This window comes from Bombina bombina, chromosome 4 (assembly GCF_027579735.1).
Source record: "Bombina bombina isolate aBomBom1 chromosome 4, aBomBom1.pri, whole genome shotgun sequence".
Classification (NCBI taxonomy): Eukaryota; Metazoa; Chordata; class Amphibia; order Anura; family Bombinatoridae; genus Bombina; species Bombina bombina.
The window spans coordinates 959,870,176-959,891,345 of NC_069502.1; the positions used below are offsets into that span (position 1 = coordinate 959,870,176).

Below are 21,170 nucleotides of genomic sequence, written 5' to 3' on the forward strand. Positions count from 1 at the left end.
ACATCTTCTCTGTTTGTTGCCTATTCTGGAAAACGTAGAGGTCAAAAAGCTACGGCTACCTCTTTCTTTTTGGCTGAAAAGCATCATCCGTTTGGCATACGAGACTGCTGGACAGCAGCCTCCTGAAAGGATTACAGCTCACTCTACTAGAGCGGTGGCTTCCACATGGGCTTTTAAAAATGATGCTTCTGTTGAACAGATTTGTAAGGCTGCGACTTGGTCTTCGCTTCATACCTTTTCAAAATTTTACAAATTTGATACTTTTGCTATTTTTGGGAGAAAAGTTCTTCAAGCAGTGGTGCCTTCAGTTTAACCATCTGTCTTGTCCCTCCCGTTCATCCGTGTCCTGTAGCTTTGGTATTGTATCCCACAAGTAAAGGATGAATCCGTGGACTCGTCGTACCTTATAGAAGAAAAGTAAATTTATGCTTACCTGATAAATTAATTTCTTCTATGGTACGACGAGTCCACGGCCCGTCCTGCCTTTTAGTTTCTCCTTTTTTCTTCCTGTACCTTCGGTCGAATGACTGGGGGGTTTAGCTAAGGGAGGAGCTATATAGACAGCTCTGCTGTGGTGCTCTTTGCCACTTCCTGTTAGCAGGAGGATAATATCCCACAAGTAAAGGATGAATCCGTGGACTCGTCGTACCATAGAAGAAATTAATTTATCAGGTAAGCATAAATTTACTTTTTTTTTTTTTTCTTTTCTTTTCTTTGAATTATAATAATTTTGTGTTGTAGGTTGAAGAACTCTTTCATTCTTCCCCCTTCCACGTTGTAAATAATAGCGTTTCTATAATGAAAGGAACAGATGAAGGTATGTTTTAATAATGTGTTAGCTGACACGTGCAAGGTTCTTTCCCTTAAAGGGACACTGAACCCAAAATTTTTCTCTTATAATTCAGATAGAGCATGCAATTTTAATCAACTTTCTAATTTTACTCCTATTTTCTTCATTCTCTTGCTACCTTTATTTGAAAAGCAAGAATGTAATTTTAGAAGCCGGTCCATTTTTGGTTCACAATCTGGGTTGTCCTTGTTGATTGGACAGCACCAATAAACATGTGCTGTCCAGGGTTTGAACAAAAAATTGTCTGGCTCCTTAGCTTAAATGCCTTCTTTTTCAAATAAAGATAGCATGAGAACAAAGAAAAATTGATAATAGGAGTAAATTAGAAATTTGCTTAAAATCGCATGCTCTATCTGAATCACAATTGCAAAAATTTGGGTTTAGTGTCCCTTTAAAGAGAGAGTAAAGTCAAAATTAAACTTTAATGGTTTGTATAGAGTGTGAAAATTTAAATAACTCTCCAATTTACTTCTATTGGTAATGTTGCTTAGTTCTCTTCATAGCTGTTGTTTAAAGTGAAAGTCAATCCTAGCATTGTACAAATGCTAGGATTTACTATTGAAATAAATAAAGGGGACTTGAATTCATGAAGTATAAGATACTTCATGTAGAAAGCTCCTTTATTTGTTTCAACCGATCATCATTCTTAGCTGCTACAGCAGCCCACGGCTAAACAAATTTTTTGCTAAGAGGTGACTTTTTCACCTCTTAGCCAATAGCCGTGCGGTAAATCCGGCTTGGTGCCCATGGGAGCCGGATTTACCGCACGGCTATTGGCTAAGAGGTGAAAATGTCACCTCTTAGCCAAAAATCTTTTTAGCCGTGAACTGCTGTACCAGGTAAAAAAACGGCGATCGGTTGAAACAAATAAAGGAGCTTTCTACATGAAGTTTCTTATACTTCATGAATTAAAGTCCCCTTTATTTGTTTCAATAGTCAATACGTGTATTAGCGTTTGTACAACACTAGGATTGACTTTTACTTTAAGAGTATAATCCTAGGTAAGCCCAGGAGCATGCATGTGTCTATAGCCATCTGACACCAGTGTTTGCAACATTGTTTATTGCAATATTATACAATAATGCAAATGCTGCTGCTATAGACTGCTAAAGACACGGTTCCTAAACATCAATCCACCTGCATAGTTTTACTCTTCAACAAAGGTTACCAAGGGAACAAAGAAAATGTAATAAAAGTACATTGAAAAGTTTGTTAAAATGGCGTGCGCTATCTAAATGGTAAACATTTATTTTTTACTTTGCTGTCGCTTTAATTCTTCAGCGGTGGGAGCAAAATAACCAATGAATGACAGAGCTAGTGGCACCCAAAATGTGATATTGGCTTTAAAGGGTTATAAAAACCCAAACATACAATTTTAAGAAAAGAGTCCAATTTACTTCTATTATCAAATGTGCTTTGTTCCCATGATATTCTGTGTTAGAGATACCTAGGTAGGCATCTGGAGCACTACATGACAGGAAATAGTGCTCCAGAAATGGGCCAGCTCCTAAGCTTACATCCCTGCTTTTCAACAAAAGATACCAAGAGAACAAAGACAATTGATAATAGAAGTAAATTAGAAACTTGCTTAAAATGGCATGCTCTATCTATCTGAATCATGGAAGAAAAATGTTGGGTTTCATATCCCTGTAAGTACTGCATTTTAAGCTAAATCACTTGGTGCCATGTTTGTGTATAGTGTATCAACTATATAAATCAATATCTAGTTTAAATGGCACTTATCTTTAATGTGGATTAATTTAATTTTTGTTGTTATTAATAAAAAAATAAAAAACTACTCTGCCGTTGTTTGCTTTTTTGCATTTGTATTATCGGCTGTGAAAATGTTTTATTCCTGTTGTGTGAAACCTTCTATTAAAATATAATCGTTTGAACTGTTGCCATGCATTACTTTGTTTACCTTAGTTCTTAAATATTTTCCTTCTCTGGTTATATTAGGAATATTTGCCTGGATCACGGTAAACTTTTTAACTGGTAAGTATAACATGTAAAATGGGTAGACTGAATGGGCATTTTTTGTTTTTCTCTGCAATCCAAAATGTAAACCTAAGCTAATACCCCTATAAAAATACCCCCCCATCCCCCCAAAAAAAACACACACCCTTATCTAATACTAAACTACCAAAAGCCCTTAACATGACCTTTTTGTAGGGCATTGCTCTAAGTTAAACAGCTCATTTTACCTCTTAAAAAAAAAAGAAAAAAAAAAAAGAAAAAAAAATACTAAACCACACCCCAAAAAAAACCCCACTAAAAAAAACTTAACTTCCCATTGCTCCTAAAGGGGCATTTGTATGGGCATTGCACTTAAAGGGCAATCAGCTCTTCTTCTTTTTTTTTTTTTTTTTTTTTTTTTTTTTTTGTCCAAGCCCAAAAAAACCCTAATCTAAAAAAAAAAAAAAGCCTAAGCCCCAAATAGGTACTCACTGTTCCTGAAGGATTTGGGCAATTGAAAAAGAGCTGAATGATCTTTTAAGGGCAGTAAAAGAGCTGAATGCCCTTTTTAAGGGCAATGCCCATACAAATGCCCCTTTAGGGGCAATGGGTAGTTTAGTTTTTTTATTTTGGTAGGTGAGGGTTTTACTGTTAGAGGGGACTTGGTTTATTTTTAATGTAAAATAATTGATTTCTTTAAGGCAATGCCCTACAAAAAGCCCTTTTAAGGGCTCTTGGTAGTTTTATTCTTAGATTAGGGTGTGTTTATTTTGAAGGGACTTTTTTTATTTTCTGTAATTTTAGTTTGGTTTAAAGTTAGTTTTCTTTATTTTTAAAGTAATTTTTATCTTTTTTTAATTGTAATTTAGGATTATTTTAATTTATGTATTGAGGTTAATTTAGGGGTTGTTAGGTTAGGGGGCTTAGTGTTTAGTTATTTGCGATTTAGGGGTTAATAGATCTATTATGTTAATTGCGATGTGGATTAATGGCGGTTTAGGGGTTAAAAGATGTATTAGGTAGTTTTGCGATGTTGGGGTTGGCGTATTTAGGGGTTAATATTTTAATAGAATTCTTTCACCACCCTGCCATCCAAGCTGCATCCAGGTGAATTCTTTTGGCTGTGCATGCAGCAACATTCTTTTGGCTGCCTCGCGCTGCCAACATTCCTTTGAGGAACTGGCGACGGCGACTGACACATTACAAACGCGATTTTATAGTATAGAAATATATATTTCAGAACAAAGGCAGGCACTCTCCAGATTTAAACACCAAGATTAATTTAATCCAAAAATAGTGACGTTTCTGGATTTTACCCCCATCTTCAGACTTATACAAACAATGTACAATATAGTATAGACTTATATACCCTACTTGCCATTTACGTGACATTATTGTTAATCACCTCGTGTGAGCTCCAGCGGCAGTCACCTGGCGCATTGCTAGGCGCCGTCTGTTGTCTAGTGACCGGCCGCCGGTTACATTCTGTCAATGTGCCATTGTTTTGTTTTACATTTACGTGATACCCTTAGTGTAGAGTGCCGCTTATCCCACTAAAACAAGAATGTTAGAAATTAACTTAAATAAAAACAAGGCAGGTGTATCACATTAATATATAATGCTAAGATAGAACCAGTAACTAGAAAACTATACATATCTAGTAGCTATAGGAAACTACTATGCTCTATCCCTATATTAATACTATGGGGGCTATGGAAAACTATATGCTTTACTGATATATCCTATAGAACCACAAATGAGTTAAAGGACCAGTAAACACAGTAGATTTGCATAATCAAGAAATGCAAGATAACAAGACAATACAATAGCATTTACTCTGAATTTCTAATGAGTAGTATATTTTTTTTCTAACAAATTTCAAAGTTATGTATTTTTCCACTTCCCCTGTACCATGTGATAGCAATCAGCCAATCACAAATGCATATACGTATAGTCTGTGAATTCTTACACATGCTCAGTAGGAGCTGGTGACTCAAAAAGTGTAAATATAAAAGACTGTGCACATTTTTTTTATTTTAATGGAAGTAAATTGGAAAGTTGTTTAAAATTACATGCTGTATCTGAATCATGAAAATTTCATTTGACCTGAGTGTCAATTTAAGAACTAAAGCAAAAAAGCTGCAAGGACAAAGATAATATAATATACAAATGAGCTGTATCTATATGAAAAAAATAATCTCTATCTCTATCATCATCATCTATTCATGTTCAATTAGCAGCTCAAGGATAAAGAAAATACAGGATTACAGAAAGCTATTCCACTCTATTTTCGTATTTAGGCCCTTGGGGATCAGAGTTTCTAATTGAAAAGTCCATCTAGCCTCTGTCTGCATGAGGACTTTGTTCCGGTTGCCACCCCTGTGTATGGGAGGCACATGGTCGATTATAGTATATCGCAGGTCGGCTACATTGTGGCCACTTTGTAAGAAGTGGCGTGCTACTGGTTGGTCTGATTCTTTATTTTTTTTATGGCTTTGCGGATTGCACTCCTGTGATTAGCCATCCGGGTTCTCAAATCATCACTAGTTTTTCCAACTTCAAACAAACTACATGGACAGTGTTTCAAATAAACCACATAATTGGTGGTGTATGTTACCTTATGTTTATGATAGTACTTCTTTCTATGTCTAGGATGATGGCTCAGGCACTGACTCTGATAATATACCAGAACAGAGTATCCAGACAGGCTCACAGAATGGAGGAGTGATAACTAGATCAAAAAACAGTGGAAGGGGCGCCCCCACCCGAGGAGGGGGCAATACAAGAGGCAGACCACCCTGGCAGAGAAGATAAAAAAAAATATTATAGTGAATATTAGCCAAAGAGTACTTTCTGAAGAGAAGTCATTACTACAAAGAGGCCTGACATTTGTTCCAACAAGATTTACGGACAAATTTGATCTCCATATTGATATCCAACATCTTCAACAATCCCTGAGGCTGAAAGAATACTTTGGTATAACTACTACACAACAAACAATGGGCCTGAAAAGGAGGGGTACATTTGACCCTAAAAGCACTAACCCTACGATTCAAACATTCAGCAAACTCTTGGAAAAAGATCTGAATAACTCTATAAAAGTAAAAAAAGAACAGGTTAGGTTTAACCTCACAAAGAAAGAAAGAGAAGCCATGAAGAATCTTGCAGATGATGACACAATAGTGTTAAGAAGAGCGGACAAAGGAGGGGTGATAGTTATACTAGATAATGCATACTATCGGGAAGAAATCCTTAAACAACTTAATGATGCCAGAGTCTATTCTAAACTTCCAAGAGACCCAGCTCCAAAGTTTAAAAAGGATATAGATGAATACCTTATGGGAACTTTAGAAGACAATTGGATAGACCAGCAAACATTGATGTATCTGAAAGTGGATCATCCAAAGACCCCCATCTTCTACACTTTACCAAAGATCCAAAAGGATCTACAAAGACCACCAGGCTGGCCAATTGTATTTTCCGTGGATTTAGTATTTCAACCTCTGGCTACTTTTTGTTGATAGTTTACTAGAGCCACTAGTTCAAAATATGAACATCTACATAAGGGATTCTAATAATGTGATCAAGTCACTGAGAAATGTTCCTGTAAAAGAGGATGACCTGCTAGTGGCACTAGATGTCACTAGCTTATATACTGTCATCCCCCACCAAGAAGGTTTGGCAGCAGTAAGAAGGCAGTTATTGAAATACCCCATATGTAGGTCCACCTCTTGACTTTATTCTGGACCTACTGGAAACTTGCTTAAGGAAGAACTACTTCTGATTTGAACGCCAATTTTATCTTCAACTGATGGGTACAGCGATGGGGTCCAGTGTGGCCCCATCATACGCTAACCTGTTCATTTCCGAATTTGAAAACAGTGGCTCCACTTGCTTCCATAGGTCAGAAATAAAATATTTAAAAAGATATATTGATGATCTGCTGATAATCTGGTCAGGCAGTGAACAAGACCTAATAACATGGTTCAATGAATTGAACACAGAATATGACACTCTAAAATTCAAAATGAACTGTAATCCAAAAGAAATTGAATTCCTGGACCTGAAGATTTATAAAGAGGGAAACCGTTTAAGTACAACTATATAGGAAACCAACTCTGAGGAATTCACTCTTAGATGCATCAAGCTGTCACCCACCTGCCTTAAAAAGGACTCTTCCCAAATCAAAGTTCATCAGGGTCAAAATAAACCATACCAACAAGGAATTAGCAGAAATACAAACAGAAGAAATGAGAGAATGTTTCTTACAGAGAAGATAGTGTAACCATTTACTTAAAGAACATATTTCCTCTATTAAGAGTGGTACCAATAACAACAAGACAATAATACAGAAAATATTACTCTGGCTACTACATACTCCGCTGATAAAAATGAGTTTTCAACTATACTCAAAGAAAATTGGAGAATACTTAGCACTGATGAATCACTTCCTTTTAAAGGAATGGGAATCCACAGAGTAGGCTACAGAAGGGGGGAGATCTCTAAAAGAGATCCTGCAAAAGACAGACCCGGTTCATTGCTACAGTCCAAAAACATTTTTTCCATCATCCTAGACATAGTACTTTTTTCTATCATAAACATAGGGTAACGTGCACCACCCACCAACTATGTGGTTTATTTGCTACACTGTCTGTGTTTGTTCTATGTTGGGGAAAAACGAGTGATTTGAGAACCCGAATGGCTAATTACAGGAGTGCAATCCGTACAGCTATCAAAAATAAAGAATCCGACCAACCAGTAGCACGCCACTTCTTACAAAGTGGCCACAATGTAGCCGACCTGCGATATACTATAATCGACCATGTGCCGCCCATACACAGGGGTGGCAACCGGAACAAAGTCCTCATGCAGAGAGAGGCTAGATGGACTTTTCAATTAGAAACTCTGATCCCCAAGGGCCTAAATACGAAAATAGTGTGGTATAGCTTTCTATAATCCTGCTATTTGTAAACCTGTATTTTCTTTATCCTTGATCTTTTATATATATATATATATATATATATATATATATATATATATATATATATATATATATATATATATATATATATATATATATATATATTTATATATATTTATTTATTTATTTTTCTTTCCATATAGATATGTCTATACAACTCCTCTGTATATTCTTTGTCCTTGCAGCTTTTTTGCTTTTAGTTCTTTATCTTATTTGTGGTTCTATAGGATATATCAGTAAAGCATATAGTTATCCATAGCTCCCGTAGTATTAATATAGGGATAGAGCATAGTACTTTCATATAGCTACTAGATATGTATAGCTTTCTAGTTACTGGTTCTATCTTAGCATTATATAGTAATGTGATACACCTGCCTTGTTTTTAATTTAGTTAATTTCTAACATTCTTGTTTTAGTGGGATAAGCGGCACGCTACACTAAGGGTATCACATAAATGTAAAACAATGACGCAAGCAATGCGCCGGTTGACTGCCGCTGGAGCTCACACACACAAGGTGATTAACGATAATGTCACGTAAATGGTGAGTAGGGTGTTTAAGTCTATACTATATTTGTACATTGTTTGTATAAGTCTGAAGACGGGGGTAAAACCCCGAAACGTCACTATTTTTGGATTAAATTAATCTTGGTGTTTAAATCCGGAGAGTGCCAGCCTTTGTTCTAGACTGTTTGATGTTGCTGAAGCACCCCGGTCACAAGATGGAACTCGTGAGTGCTAAACTCTTTAGAATTGTACTTGTTCTTAGAATACGCCATTCCACTAAATCTCTGTATGAAACCTATTTTTTTTTTATTTTTTTATTTGTAATATATTTTCAGGCAGTTTAACTGATGAAGAAAAGAAACACTCAGGAATTCTTGATCTAGGGGGAGGATCAACACAAATTACCTTTTATCCTTATGTTAAGGTAAGAGATGGTTACATGTGAACATGATTAGATTAAAACAGGTTTGTCAATTTAGTTGATAATTTTTGTTACTGTGACTTACTATGTGGGTAGATAAATGTGTGGACTTCTATTAAACTGCTGCTGATATTAAAACCGAAGAGATGTCAGTCTGCAGAGGTAGAACTGACCGTATGTGATTGTAATGTAAATTAAGCATTTCCTATCCAATAATACCTCCAAAATAATTCTAGATCATATTTCTTTTTAATGACACGGTGAGTCCACGGATCATCTTAATTACTGTTGGGAATATCACTCCTGGCCAGCAGGAGGAGGCAAAGAACACCACAGCAAAGCTGTTAAATATCACTCCCTTACCCACAACCCCCAGTCATTCTCTTTGCCTGTGCAAGGAGGTGGTAAAGTTTTTTTTTTTTTTGTTTTTTTTTTGTTTTGTGTTTTTGTTTTTTTTTTTGTGTCTGAAGATTCTTCAATCACATATGAGACTGCTGGACAGCAGCCTCCTGAGAAAATCACGGCTCATTCCACAAGGGCTGTTTCTTCTTCTTGGGCCTTCAAAAATAAAGCTTCTGTGGAACAGATTTGCAAAGCTGCCTCTTGGTCATCTTTGCATACATTTTCTAAATTTTACAAGTTTGATACTTTTGCTTCGGCTGAGGCTTCTTTTGGGAGAATGGTTCTTCAAGTAGTGGTGCCTTCAGTTTAGGTTACCTGTCTTGTCCCTCCCTTAACATCCATGTCCTCTAGCTTGGGTATTGGTTCCCAACAGTTATTAAGTTCATCCGTGGACTCACAATGTCATTAGAAAGAAAAGGAAATTTATGCTTACCTGATAAATTTCTTTCTTTCTTGACACGGTGAGTCCACGGCCCGCCCTGTATTTGTTTAGACAGTTTATTTTTCTATAAACCTCAGGCACCTTATGTTACTTCCTTTCCCTTTGGTCGAATGACTGGGGGTTGTGGGTAAGGGAGTGATATTTAACAGCTTTGCTGTGGTGCTCATTGCCTTCTCCTGCTGGCCAGGAGTGATATTCCCAACAGTAATTAAAGGGACACTAAACCCAAAAAAATTATTTCATGATTCAGAAAGAGAATGCAAATTTAAACAACATTTCACTTCTATTTATTTTGCTTCATATTTTAGATATCCTTAGTTGAAGAAAAAGCAATGCACATTGGTGAGCCAATCACATGAGGCTTCTAAGTGCAGCAACCAATCGGCAGCTACTGAGCCTATCTAGATATGCTTTTCAGCAAAGAATATCAAGAGAATAAAACAAATTAGATAATAGGAGTAAATTAGAAAGTTGTTCTAAAAATTGCACGCTCTTTCTAAAACATGAATGAAAAAAAATGGGTTTCATGTCCTTTTAAGATGCTCCATGGACAAGAAAGAAAGAAATTTATCAGGTAAGTATAAATTTCCTTTTTGGCTTTTTAGCTAAAAAGTAGCGTAGGAAATTGGCTACGTGTTAAATGTACCATATAAACTGCTCCAGTTTACAAACACTAACCTAGTTCAAAGCAAACACCTTGCCAGGCCAGATGTGGCCCACAGACTGTAGTTTAGGGAGCCCTGGTTTTAAACTTAAAGGGACATGAAACCCAACATTTTTCTTTCATGATTAATATAGAAAATACAATTTTAAACAACTTTCCAATGTACTTCTATTTATTTTTGCTTCCTTTTTGTTATCCTTTGCTTAAAGGTTTATCTAGGTAAGCTCAGGAGCAGCAAAGAACCTAGGTTCTAGCTGCTGATTGGTGGCTGCAGATATATAACTATTGTTATTGGCTCACCCATGTGTTGAGTTAGAAACCCGTAGTGCATTGCTGCTCCTTCAACCAAATGATACCAAGTGAATGTAACAAATTAGATAACTTTTTTTTTTTTAATACACTGCTGCCATCTAGTGTTCAAAAGTAAATTCCTCTGAATTATTAAAAAAGAAACCCACATTTTTCTAAGTATAAACTGTATAATAACTATAATACATATTATGTATCAAACTAAAATAAGGGGGCACTAAGGTTGGTAACTACGGCTACTATTCCCACAAATAAAAATTTAAATACAAAAACAAAAGGGACGTGTTCCCAAATTATAGAAAATGTCCGTCAATCACTAATATGATCCCGGCTGCTCTCTGGAAACATTGTCCGATAATGTGGAATACTAGAAGAGAAAAACAGAGGCGCCTCTTGGGGCACTATCATCAGGTACACAGATACATATATAGGAATACGGCCAGTCACTTGTTATAAAGCACTCAATTGTGCTAAAACAGCATGTTGAGATAACTGAGCCGCTCGGCTGACTCCCCTCCTGACTAGCTGCAACAGATGCCATTGGTTCTTAACACAGAGGAGATCTCCATGGACTGCTCAATATCCGTCCCTCCAACCGACCTCCCTTAGCAGAGGGGAGTGTATGGTAAGTATACGATCGCTGGTCCAATCTCCTCTTCTGCCCAAAACGGCCAGACTGTGTGAGCTGCTGCAAGGAAGGACCTGGTGAAAGCATACACATAAACACCATAAAATAAATAATCCTATACAGCTATTAGGCTGTCCAGGATCAGCCGTGAAACTTGTGGGATATAAGGTCAGGAGACCAATAACAGCGGTACTTTTAAAAGCATTTGATTTTAAAATTCTCGGCTATCAATGCCTTATCATTCTGATATAACACAATTAACCGCTCCTTTTCAAAAACCTTTTGCTCCAATAAGGACATGTGTCTGAGTAATTATATACTGTAGATGGTTGCTAATCCTAATAATTTTTTATTTGTAGTAAAATTGAAAAACTGAGCATGGAACAAAGACTGTCCAGTAAACATTCCAATAAAATACAGTTAATTCCTGCCGTTATCATAAAGGTAAAATGCTTTTACCAAAACTAAAAAGTGAAGAAATTTAAACTATAAAAAAGATGAACACTCCAGTAGAAAGTATCAAAATAGATCCCTTTTTTTAAAAAAACAACAACAAAATTGAACCCAGAACTAGGTATCCCTATTGAAGGTTTTTATTTATACGGTGGCTCAGTTTTGAGCAGCTAAACAAATGATGGTGACAATATATCTTAGTTACAAGGTACAGTCAAGTCCAAATTAAACTTACATGATTCAAATAGGGCATGCAATTTTGAACAACTTTCCAATATACTTGTATGCCAATTTCTTCAACCTTGAAGGCTGCCTCTTATGTGAATGCATTTTGACAGTTTTTCACCACTAGAGGGCATTAGTTCATGTGTCATACAGATAACATTGAGCTCCTGCACGTTAAGTTACCTAGGAGTAAGCACTGATTGGCTAAAAATCAAGTGTGTCAAAAGAACTGAAAAAGGGGGGAAGTTTGCAGAGGATTAGATATAAGGTAATCACGGAAGTAAAAAGTGTATTATTGTAAATGTGTTGGTTATGCAAAACTGGAGAATGAATAATGAAGGGATTATCTAGATAAACAACAATAATTCTGGTGTTGACTGTCCCTTTATAAAATGGCACTTTTTTTTATAAGATCTCAAATTTTACTGCATCAAAATTTACTGCATGTCATTTATGCCCACTGACCCTTAAACATTGTGTTTATCCACCACAAAGTGGTTAAACCCGTATTCAGTGACTTGCTCAGATAATTGCTTCTTCCAAGCAGGACATGGCAAGTGAGCTTTTGGGCTGCTATGTTTTTGGCTCATGAGTGTAACTTTAACTGTCTGTTTAACCCCTTTCTCAGGTTTAAAAAAAAAAAAAAGATTCCAATGATCAACCGTGCAAAAATAACATGCTCTGAATAATTAGAGCACATCATGTTTGCTCTACAATGTCCATTTAACCCCTTAGTGACCAGACCATTTTTCAGTTTTCTTACCGTTAAGGACCAGGACTGTTTTTACATTTCTGCAGTGTTTGTGTTTAGCTGTAAATTTCCTCTTATTCACTTTCATCACATCATATAATTTACTATAAAAAAAATTTTATAAAATATAAAAAATGCAATTTTTTTTTTTTTTTTTTTTAGTAACACTGACCCCCAAAATCTGTTAAACAGATTTAGAAATACCCAATGTTTACATGTTCCTTGCTTTTCTTTGCAAGTTATAGGGCAATAAGTACAAGTAGCACTTTGCTATTTCCAAACCATTTTTTCCCCCAAAATTAGCGATAGTTACATTAAAGGGACATAATTCTCATATGCTAAATAACTTGAACCTGATGCAGCATAACTGTAAAAAGCTGACAGGAGAATATCACCTGAGAATCTCTGAGATAAAATATCTTCCTTTTTTACATCATTTCCTCAGCTCAGCAGAGTAAGTTCTTTGTAAAAACTTATACTCGGCTGCTGCCCAACTGCAGGTAAAAAAATAAATAAAAAAAAATGAAGAAATGAACAGCAACCATTTGGCATCAACAGTGCTGAGGTCATGAACTCTTTTACTGTGATCTCATGAGATTTCATAGTAAACTTCCTTAAACTGAATAGGGAAATAAGATGAGTGTGCACGAAAGCTCACTCCCTTAGCTGTCCCGGGACAGACATACTGATTTGCTGCTTAGAAGTCCTTTACAATGGGATGTGGCTACTGAGGAACTTTTGAGGTAAAATATCTTTCTTTTTGTCCCTCTCTGCATCGGTTGCTTAGCAAAGGGTATTGCACGATGCCTCAAAATCGAGGCATTGCTGCGATACCCTGGAAGCGATCACTTCCAGCGCTTGAAACCCCTAAGGACATACCAGGCACGTCCTTGGTCGTTAACGACCGTATTTTGTAGAATGTACCTGGTACGTCCTCGGTCGTTAAAGGGATTGTTAAGTCAAAATTTAAACTTATGTTAAACAATTTTCCAATTTTACTTTTCAAAACATTTAGGTTCAGGAGCCGCATTTTACTTTTGGAAGCTAGCTGCTGATTGGTGTCTGAACATATATTCCTCTTGTCACCTGTGTTCAGCCAGCTCCCAGTAGAGTATTGCTGCTCCTGAGCCTACTCTTTAAAAAAGAGAACAAAGAAAAGTTGATAGTAAATTGGAAAGTTTGTTTGTTTTAAAACTGCATGTGTTGTCTTTCTAAAGTTTAATTTTGACTTTAATGTTCCTTTTTAATGTATTGTACACACACACATGAATTATTTTCTTTCCTAAGACATGGAGAGTCCACAACGTCATTCCTAGTGGGATATTCACTCCTTGCCAGCAGGAGGAGGCAAAGATCACCACAGTGAAGCTGTTAAGTGTCACTTCCCTTACTCCTAACCCCCAGTCATTCTCTTAGCCTCTGTCAATGGAGGAGGTGAAGCTCAGTGTCTTAAGAATTTTTTTTCCTTTTTTGGGTACTTTTCCCTGCAAGCAAGGATTTGGGTTTAGCTGTGTCCACGTCAATCTCTTGAGTAAGAGTAGTGGTGGCTTTTAAGCAGTTAGGAAGTGGTGAGGTGGTCCTTACTTTGTTTTCATGTCATATTTGCTGCCCTAGTCACAGAAAGCCAGAGCTGGTTACACTGTTCTTTCTTTTTCCACAGGTCTCTAAGGAGTATGTGTCCTTCCACTCTTAGTAAGCTGTCTTCCTGCCGGATAGCTAGATTGCAGGTACGTGCTTTTGTCTTCTAGGTCTTGGAGACTTGCACTTCAGGAGTTAACTCTGCAGAATATTGGGACAGAAAGATAATGCTTTATGCATAGGATTGCTGAGGCAGTGGGCAGGCACTTATGTATGTGGAGGCTGGGGGTTAAATCTTTTCTTTATTGGGTTTTTTCCCCTATGTGGCTCTTTATGTTAATCTTTGAGTGTGGCAAGTTTATATTGGGGCAGGTTGTGTATGGCTGTACAGTGAGAACAAGCATTTCATTTTATAAGTCTGCTTTATTTGGCAATAGCACTTTAAGAGGTCAGTGAGAGCTGTAAAAGGCTTTTATTTTATTTCTTCAGCAGGGAACCCGTGCTTTTAGTTGCTGCGCAGTTCCTCTTTGCTGGTCACGTGATGATCTGCTCTTCCGACATCGGAGTGTTGCAGCAGATGTAAATTGAAGTCGATAGCAGTCTCTGTGCTTCCATCGTTTTGGGAGAAGTTGCTAGCAGTCTTTCTTTCATGTAATTGGCAAGAGTCCATGAGCTAGTGACATATGGGATATACAATCCTACCAGGAGGGGCAAAGTTTCCCAAACCTCAAAATGCCTATAAATACACCCCTCACCACACCCACAATTCAGTTTTACAAACTTTGCCTCCTATGGAGGTGGTGAAGTAAGTTTGTGCTAAGATTTCTACGTTGATATGCGCTTCTCAGCATTGTTGAAGCCCGATTCCTCTCAGAGTACAGCGAATGTCAGAGGGACGTGAAGGGAGTATCACCTATTGAATACGATGATTTCTCTAACGGGGGTCTTTTTCATGGGTTCTCTGTTATCGGTTGTAGAGATTCATCTCCTACCTCCCTTTTCAGATCGACGATATACTCTCAATTTACCATTACCTCTACTAATAACTGTTTTAGTACTGGTTTGGCTATCTGCTATATGTGGATGGGTGTCTTTTTGGTATGTTTTCATTACTTAAGACACTCTCAGCTATGGTTTGGCACTTTATGCAAATTATATAAAGTTCTAAATATATGTATTGTACTTATATTTGCCATGAGTCAGGTTCATGTATTTCCTTCTGCAGACTGTCAGTTTCATATTTGGGAATATAAACACTTTAAGAAATTTATTTCTTACCTGGGGTTTAGTCTTTTTTCAATTTGACTACTTTTTGCAATTGCGGGTGTTAGGCCCGCGGGTGCGTCAAATGTTAAACTTTATTGCATCATTTTTGGCGCAGACTTTTTTGGCGCGGAAAAATACATCATACGTGATGCCGAGACCTTTCACACGGCGACGTCATTAGTGACGCAAGTGTGTCATTTCCGGTCATTTTTGGCGCCAAAAAAGTTTACGTTACGTTGTGCGTCATACTTGGCGCCACATTTTCTTCATTATTTCAATACCCCATTGTTGTTTGCCTCCTGCTTTCTTTTCTATCAAGAGGCCTATGCTTTTGCATTTTTTCCCATTCCTGAAACTGTCATTTAAGGAAATAGATAATTTTGCTTTATATGTTGTTTTTTTCTCTTACATTGAGCAAGATGTCCCAATCTGATCCTGCCTCTGAAGTTTCTGCTGGAACATTGCTGACTGACATTGGTTCTAACAAAGCTAAGTGCATTTGTTGTAAAATTGTAGAAATTATTCCACTGAATGTCATTTCTAATAGTTGTCATGATGAACTTTTACATGCAGATAGTGTTTCTATCAGTAATAGTACATTGCCAGTTGCAGTTCCTTCAACTTCTATTGTGCATGATATACCTGTAAATTTTAAAGAATTTGTTTCTGATTCTATTATGAAGGCTTTGTCTGCATTTCCACCTTCTAATAAACGTAAACGGTCTTTTGAAACTTCTCATTTAGCTGATGAAATTTCAAATGACCAACAACATAATAATTCATCCTCTTCTGATGAGGATCTATCTGAAACAGAAGATCCTTCCTCAGATATTGACACTGACAAATCTACTTATTTATTTAAAATAGAGTATATGCGTTCTTTATTAAAAGAAGTGTTAATTACTTTGGATATTGAGGTAACCAGTCCTATTGACGTTCAGTCTAATAAACGTTTAAATGCTGTTTTTAAACCTCCTGTGGTTTCCCCTGGTGTTTTTCCCATGCCTGAGGCTATTTCTGATATGATTTCTAGGGAATGGAATAAGCCAGGTACTTCCTTTATTCCTTCTTCAAGGTTTAAGAGATTGTATCCTTTACCAGCAAAATCTATAGAGTTTTGGGAAAAGATCCCCTAAGTTGATGGGGCTATTTCTACTCTTGCTAAACGTACCACTATTCCTATGGAAGATAGCACTTCCTTTAAGGATCCTTTAGATAGGAAACTTGAATCTTATCTAAGGAAGGCCTATTTATATTCAGGTCATCTTCTCAGACCTGCTATTTCTTTGGGTGATGTTGCGGCTGCATCAACTTTCTGGTTGGAAAATTTAGCGCAACATGAATTGGATTTTTACATATCTAGCATTGTTCGCTTACTGCAACATGCTAATCATTTTAGTTGTGATGCCATTTTTGATATTATCAAAATTGATGTTAGATCCATGTCTTTAGCTGTATTAGCTAGAAGAGCTTTGTGGCTTAAATCTTGGAATGCTGATATGACATTTAAATCTAGATTACTATCTCTTTCTTTCCAAGGTAATAATTTATTTGGTTCTCAGTTGGATTCTATTATTTCAACTATCACTGGAGGAAAAGGAGTTTTTTTTTTTGCCTCAGGATAAAAAACCTAAGGGTAAATCTAAGGCTTCTAACCATTTTCGTTCCTTTCATCAGAATAAAGAACAAAACTCAATCCTCCTCCCAAGGAATCTGCTTCCAGTTGGAAGCTTTCCTCAAATTGGAATAAATCCAAGTCATTTAGAAAACCAAAGTCTGCCCCTAAGTCCGCATGAAGGTGCGGCCCTCATTCCAGCTCAGCTGGTAGTGGGCAGATTAAGGTTTTTCAAGGATTTTTGGATAAAATCTGTCCAAAATCATTGGATTCAGAGCATTGTCTCTCAAGGGTATCGAATAGGATTCAAAGTAAGACCTCCTGTGAGAAGGTTTTTTCTCTCACGCATCCCTGTAAATCCAGTAAAAGCTCAGGCTTTTCTGAAGTGTGTTTCAGACCTGGAGTCTTCAGGGGTAATCATGCCAGTTCCTCCTCAGGAACAAGGTTTGGGGTTTTATTCAAACCTATTCATTGTACCAAAGAGAAAATTTGTTCAGACCAGTTCTGGATCTGAAAATTTTGAATCGTTATGCAAGAGTACCAACTTTCAAGATGGTGACTATAAGGACTATTCTGCCTTTTGTTCAGCAAGGACATTATATGTCCACAATAGACTTGCAGGATGCATACCTTCATATTCCGATTTCATCCAGAACACTTTCAGTTTCTGAGATTCTCTTTTCTAGACAAACACTACCAATTTGTTGCTCTTCCATTTGGCCTAGCAACCGCTCCAAGAATCTTTTCAAAGGTTCTGGGTGCCCTACTATCTGTAATCAGAGAACAGGGTATTGCAGTGTTTCCTTATTTGGATGATATCTTGGTACTAGCTCAGTCTTTACATACTGCAGAATCTCACAAAAATCAACTAGTGTTGTTTCTTCGGAAACATGGTTGGGGGATCAATTTACCAAAAAGTTTCTTGATTCCTCAGACAAGGGTCACCTTTTTAGGCTTCCAGGTAGATTCAGTGTCCATGACTCTGTCTCTAACAAACAAGAGACGTTTAAAATTGGTCGCAGCATGCCGGCTCCTTCAGTCTCAGTCATTCCCTTCAGTGGCTATGTGCATGGAAGTTTTAGGTCTCATGACTGCAGCATCGGACGCAATCCCCTTTGCTCGTTTTCACATGAGACTTCTACAGCTTTGTATGCTGAATCAATGGTGCAGGGATTATACAAAGATATCACAATTAATATCCTTGAATCCCAATGTACGACACTCTCTGACATGGTGGATAGATCACCATCGTTTGGTTCAAGGGGCTTCTTTTGTTCGCCCAACCTGGACTGTGATCACAACAGATGCGAGTCTTTCAGGTTGGGGAGCTGTTTGGGGATCTCTGACAGCACAAGGGGTTTGGAAATCTCAAGAGGCGAGATTACCAATAAATATTTTAGAACTCCGTGCAATTCTTAGGGCTCTTCAGTTCTGGCCTCTGCTAAAGAGAGAAAAGTTCATTTGTTTTCAGACAGACAATATCACAACTGTGGCTTATGTCAATCATCAGGGTGGGACTCGCAGTCCCCAAGCCATGAAAGAAGTATCTCGGATACTTGCCTGGGCGGAATCCAGCTCCTGTCTAATCTCTGCGGTGCATATCCCAGGCGTAGACAATTGGGAAGCGGATTATCTCAGCCGCCAGACTTAACATCCAGGGGAGTGGTCTCTCCATCCAGATGTGTTTTCTCAGATTGTTCAGATGTGGGGGCTTCCAGAGAGAGATCTCATGGCCTCTCATCTAAACAAGAAACTTCCCACATACCTGTCCAGGTCCAGGGATGTTCAGGCGGAAGCAGTGGATGCGCTGACACTTCCTTGGTGTTATCAACCTGCTTACATCTTCCCGCCTCTAGTTCTCCTTCCAAGAGTGATCTCCAAAATCATCATGGAACAGTCTTTTGTGTTGCTGGTGGCTCCAGCATGGCCACACAGGTTTTGGTTTGCGGATCTGGTTCGGATGTCCAGTTGCTGCCTTGGCCACTTCCGTTACGGCCGGACCTACTATCTCAAGGTCCGTTTTTCCATCAGGATCTCAAATCATTAAATTTGAAGGTGTGGAAATTAAACGCTTAGTTCTAAGTCATAGAGGTTTCTCTGACTCAGTGATTAATACTATGTTACAAGCTCGTAAATCTGTCTCTAGAAAGATTTATTATAGAGTTTGGAAGACTTACATTTCATGGTGTTCTTCTCATAAATTCTCCTGGCATTCTTTTAGAATTCCTAGAATTTTACAGTTCCTTCAGGATGGTTTGGATAAGGGTTTGTCTGCAAGTTCCTTGAAAGGACAAATCTCTGCTCTTTCTGTTTTATTTCACAAAAAGATTGCTATACTTCCTGATATTCACAGTTTTGTACAGGCTTTAGTTCGTATTAAGCCTGTCATTAAATCAATTTCTCCTCCTTGGAGTCTTAATTTGGTTCTGAAGGCTTTACAGGCTCCTCCATTTGAGCCTATGCATTCTTTGGACATTAAACTACTTTCCTGGAAAGTGTTGTTCCTTTTGGCTATTTCTTCTGCTAGAAGAGTTTCTGAGCTATCTGCTCTTGTGAGTCTCCTTTTCTGATTTTTCATCAGGATAAGGCAGTTTTGCGGACTTCTTTTCAATTTTTACCCAAGGTTGTGAATTCTAACAACATTAGTATAGAAATTGTTGTCCCTTCCTTGTGTCCTAATCCTAAGAATTCTTTGGAAAGATCCTTACATTCTTTGGATGTGGTAAGAGCTTTGAAATATTATGTGGAAGCTACTAAAAATTTCAGGAAGACTTCCAGTTTATTTGTTTTATTTTCTGGTCCTAGGAAAGGTCAGAAAGCTTCTGCTATTTCCTTGGCTTCTTGGTTGAAACTTTTGATTCATCAAGCTTATTTAGTCGGGTAAAACCCCGCCTCAGAGAATTACAGCTCATTCTACTAGATCAGTCTCCACTTTGTGGGCTTTTAAGAATGAAGCTTCAGTTGATCAGATTTGCAAAGCAGCAACTTGGTCCTCTTTGCATACATTTACTAAATTCTACCATTTTGATGTATTTGCTTCTTCGGAAGCAGTTTTTGGTAGAAAAGTTCTTCAGGCAGCTGTTTCAGTTTGATTCTTCTGCTTTTTGATTTAAGTTTTTTTCTTTCAAAAGTGAAAATAACTTATTTTCTTTCATGTAATTAGCAAGAGTCCATGAGCTAGTGACGTATGGGATATACATTCCTACCAGGAGGGGCAAAGTTTCCCAAACCTCAAAATGCCTATAAATACACCCCTCACCACACCCACAATTCGGTTTTACAAACTTTGCCTCCTATGGAGGTGGTGAAGTAAGTTTGTGCTAGATTCTACGTTGATATGCGCTCCGCAGCAAGTTGGAGCCCGCTTTTCCTCTCAGCGTGCAGTGAATGTCAGAGGGATGTGAGGAGAGTATTGCCTATTTTGAATGCAGTGATCTCCTTCTACGAGGTCTATTTCATAGGTTCTCTGTTATCGGTCGTAGAGATTCATCTCTTACCTCCCTTTTCAGATCGACGATATACTCTTATATATACCATTACCTCTGCTGATTTTCGTTTCAGTACTGGTTTGGCTTTCTACAATCATGTAGATGAGTGTCCTGGGGTAAGTAAATCTTATTTTCTGTGACACTCTAAGCTATGGTTGGGCACTTTGTTTATAAAGTTCTAAATATATGTATTCAAACATTTATTTGCCTTGACTCAGGATGTTCAACATTCCTTATTTTCAGACAGTCAGTTTCATATTTGGGATAATGCATTTGAATCAATCATTTTTTCTTACCTTAAAAAATTTGACTCTTTTTTTCCCTGTGGGCTGTTAGGCTCGCGGGGGCTGAAAATGCTTCATTTTATTGCGTCATTCTTGGCGCGGACTTTTTTGGCGCAAAAAAATCTTTTCTGTTTCCGGCGTCATACGTGTCGCCGGAAGTTGCGTAATTTTTGACGTCCTTTTGCGCCAAAAATGTCGGCGTTCCGGATGTGGCGTCCTTTTTGGCGCCAAATAATGTGGGCGTCTTTTTTGGCGCTAAAAAATATGGGCGTCTCTTTTGTCTCCACATTATTTCAGTCTGATTTTTTTCTTTGCTTCTGGTTACTAGAAGCTTGTTTATTGGCATTTTTTC

At 37.6% G+C, this 21,170-nt stretch overlaps 1 protein-coding gene across 3 annotated transcripts in view; it reads left to right on the forward strand.

Moving 5' to 3' along the window:
* ENTPD6 (ectonucleoside triphosphate diphosphohydrolase 6) overlaps positions 1 to 21,170 on the forward strand; it is a 180,898-nt gene that overhangs the window by 73,163 nt on the left and 86,565 nt on the right. For all 3 annotated transcript variants that reach the window (XM_053711974.1, XM_053711976.1, XM_053711975.1), the window contains 3 exons: positions 742 to 817; positions 2,810 to 2,845; positions 8,628 to 8,716. In XM_053711974.1, the coding sequence (XP_053567949.1) occupies positions 742 to 817; positions 2,810 to 2,845; positions 8,628 to 8,716 (201 nt within the window). The remainder of the gene's footprint in view (positions 1 to 741; positions 818 to 2,809; positions 2,846 to 8,627; positions 8,717 to 21,170) is intronic.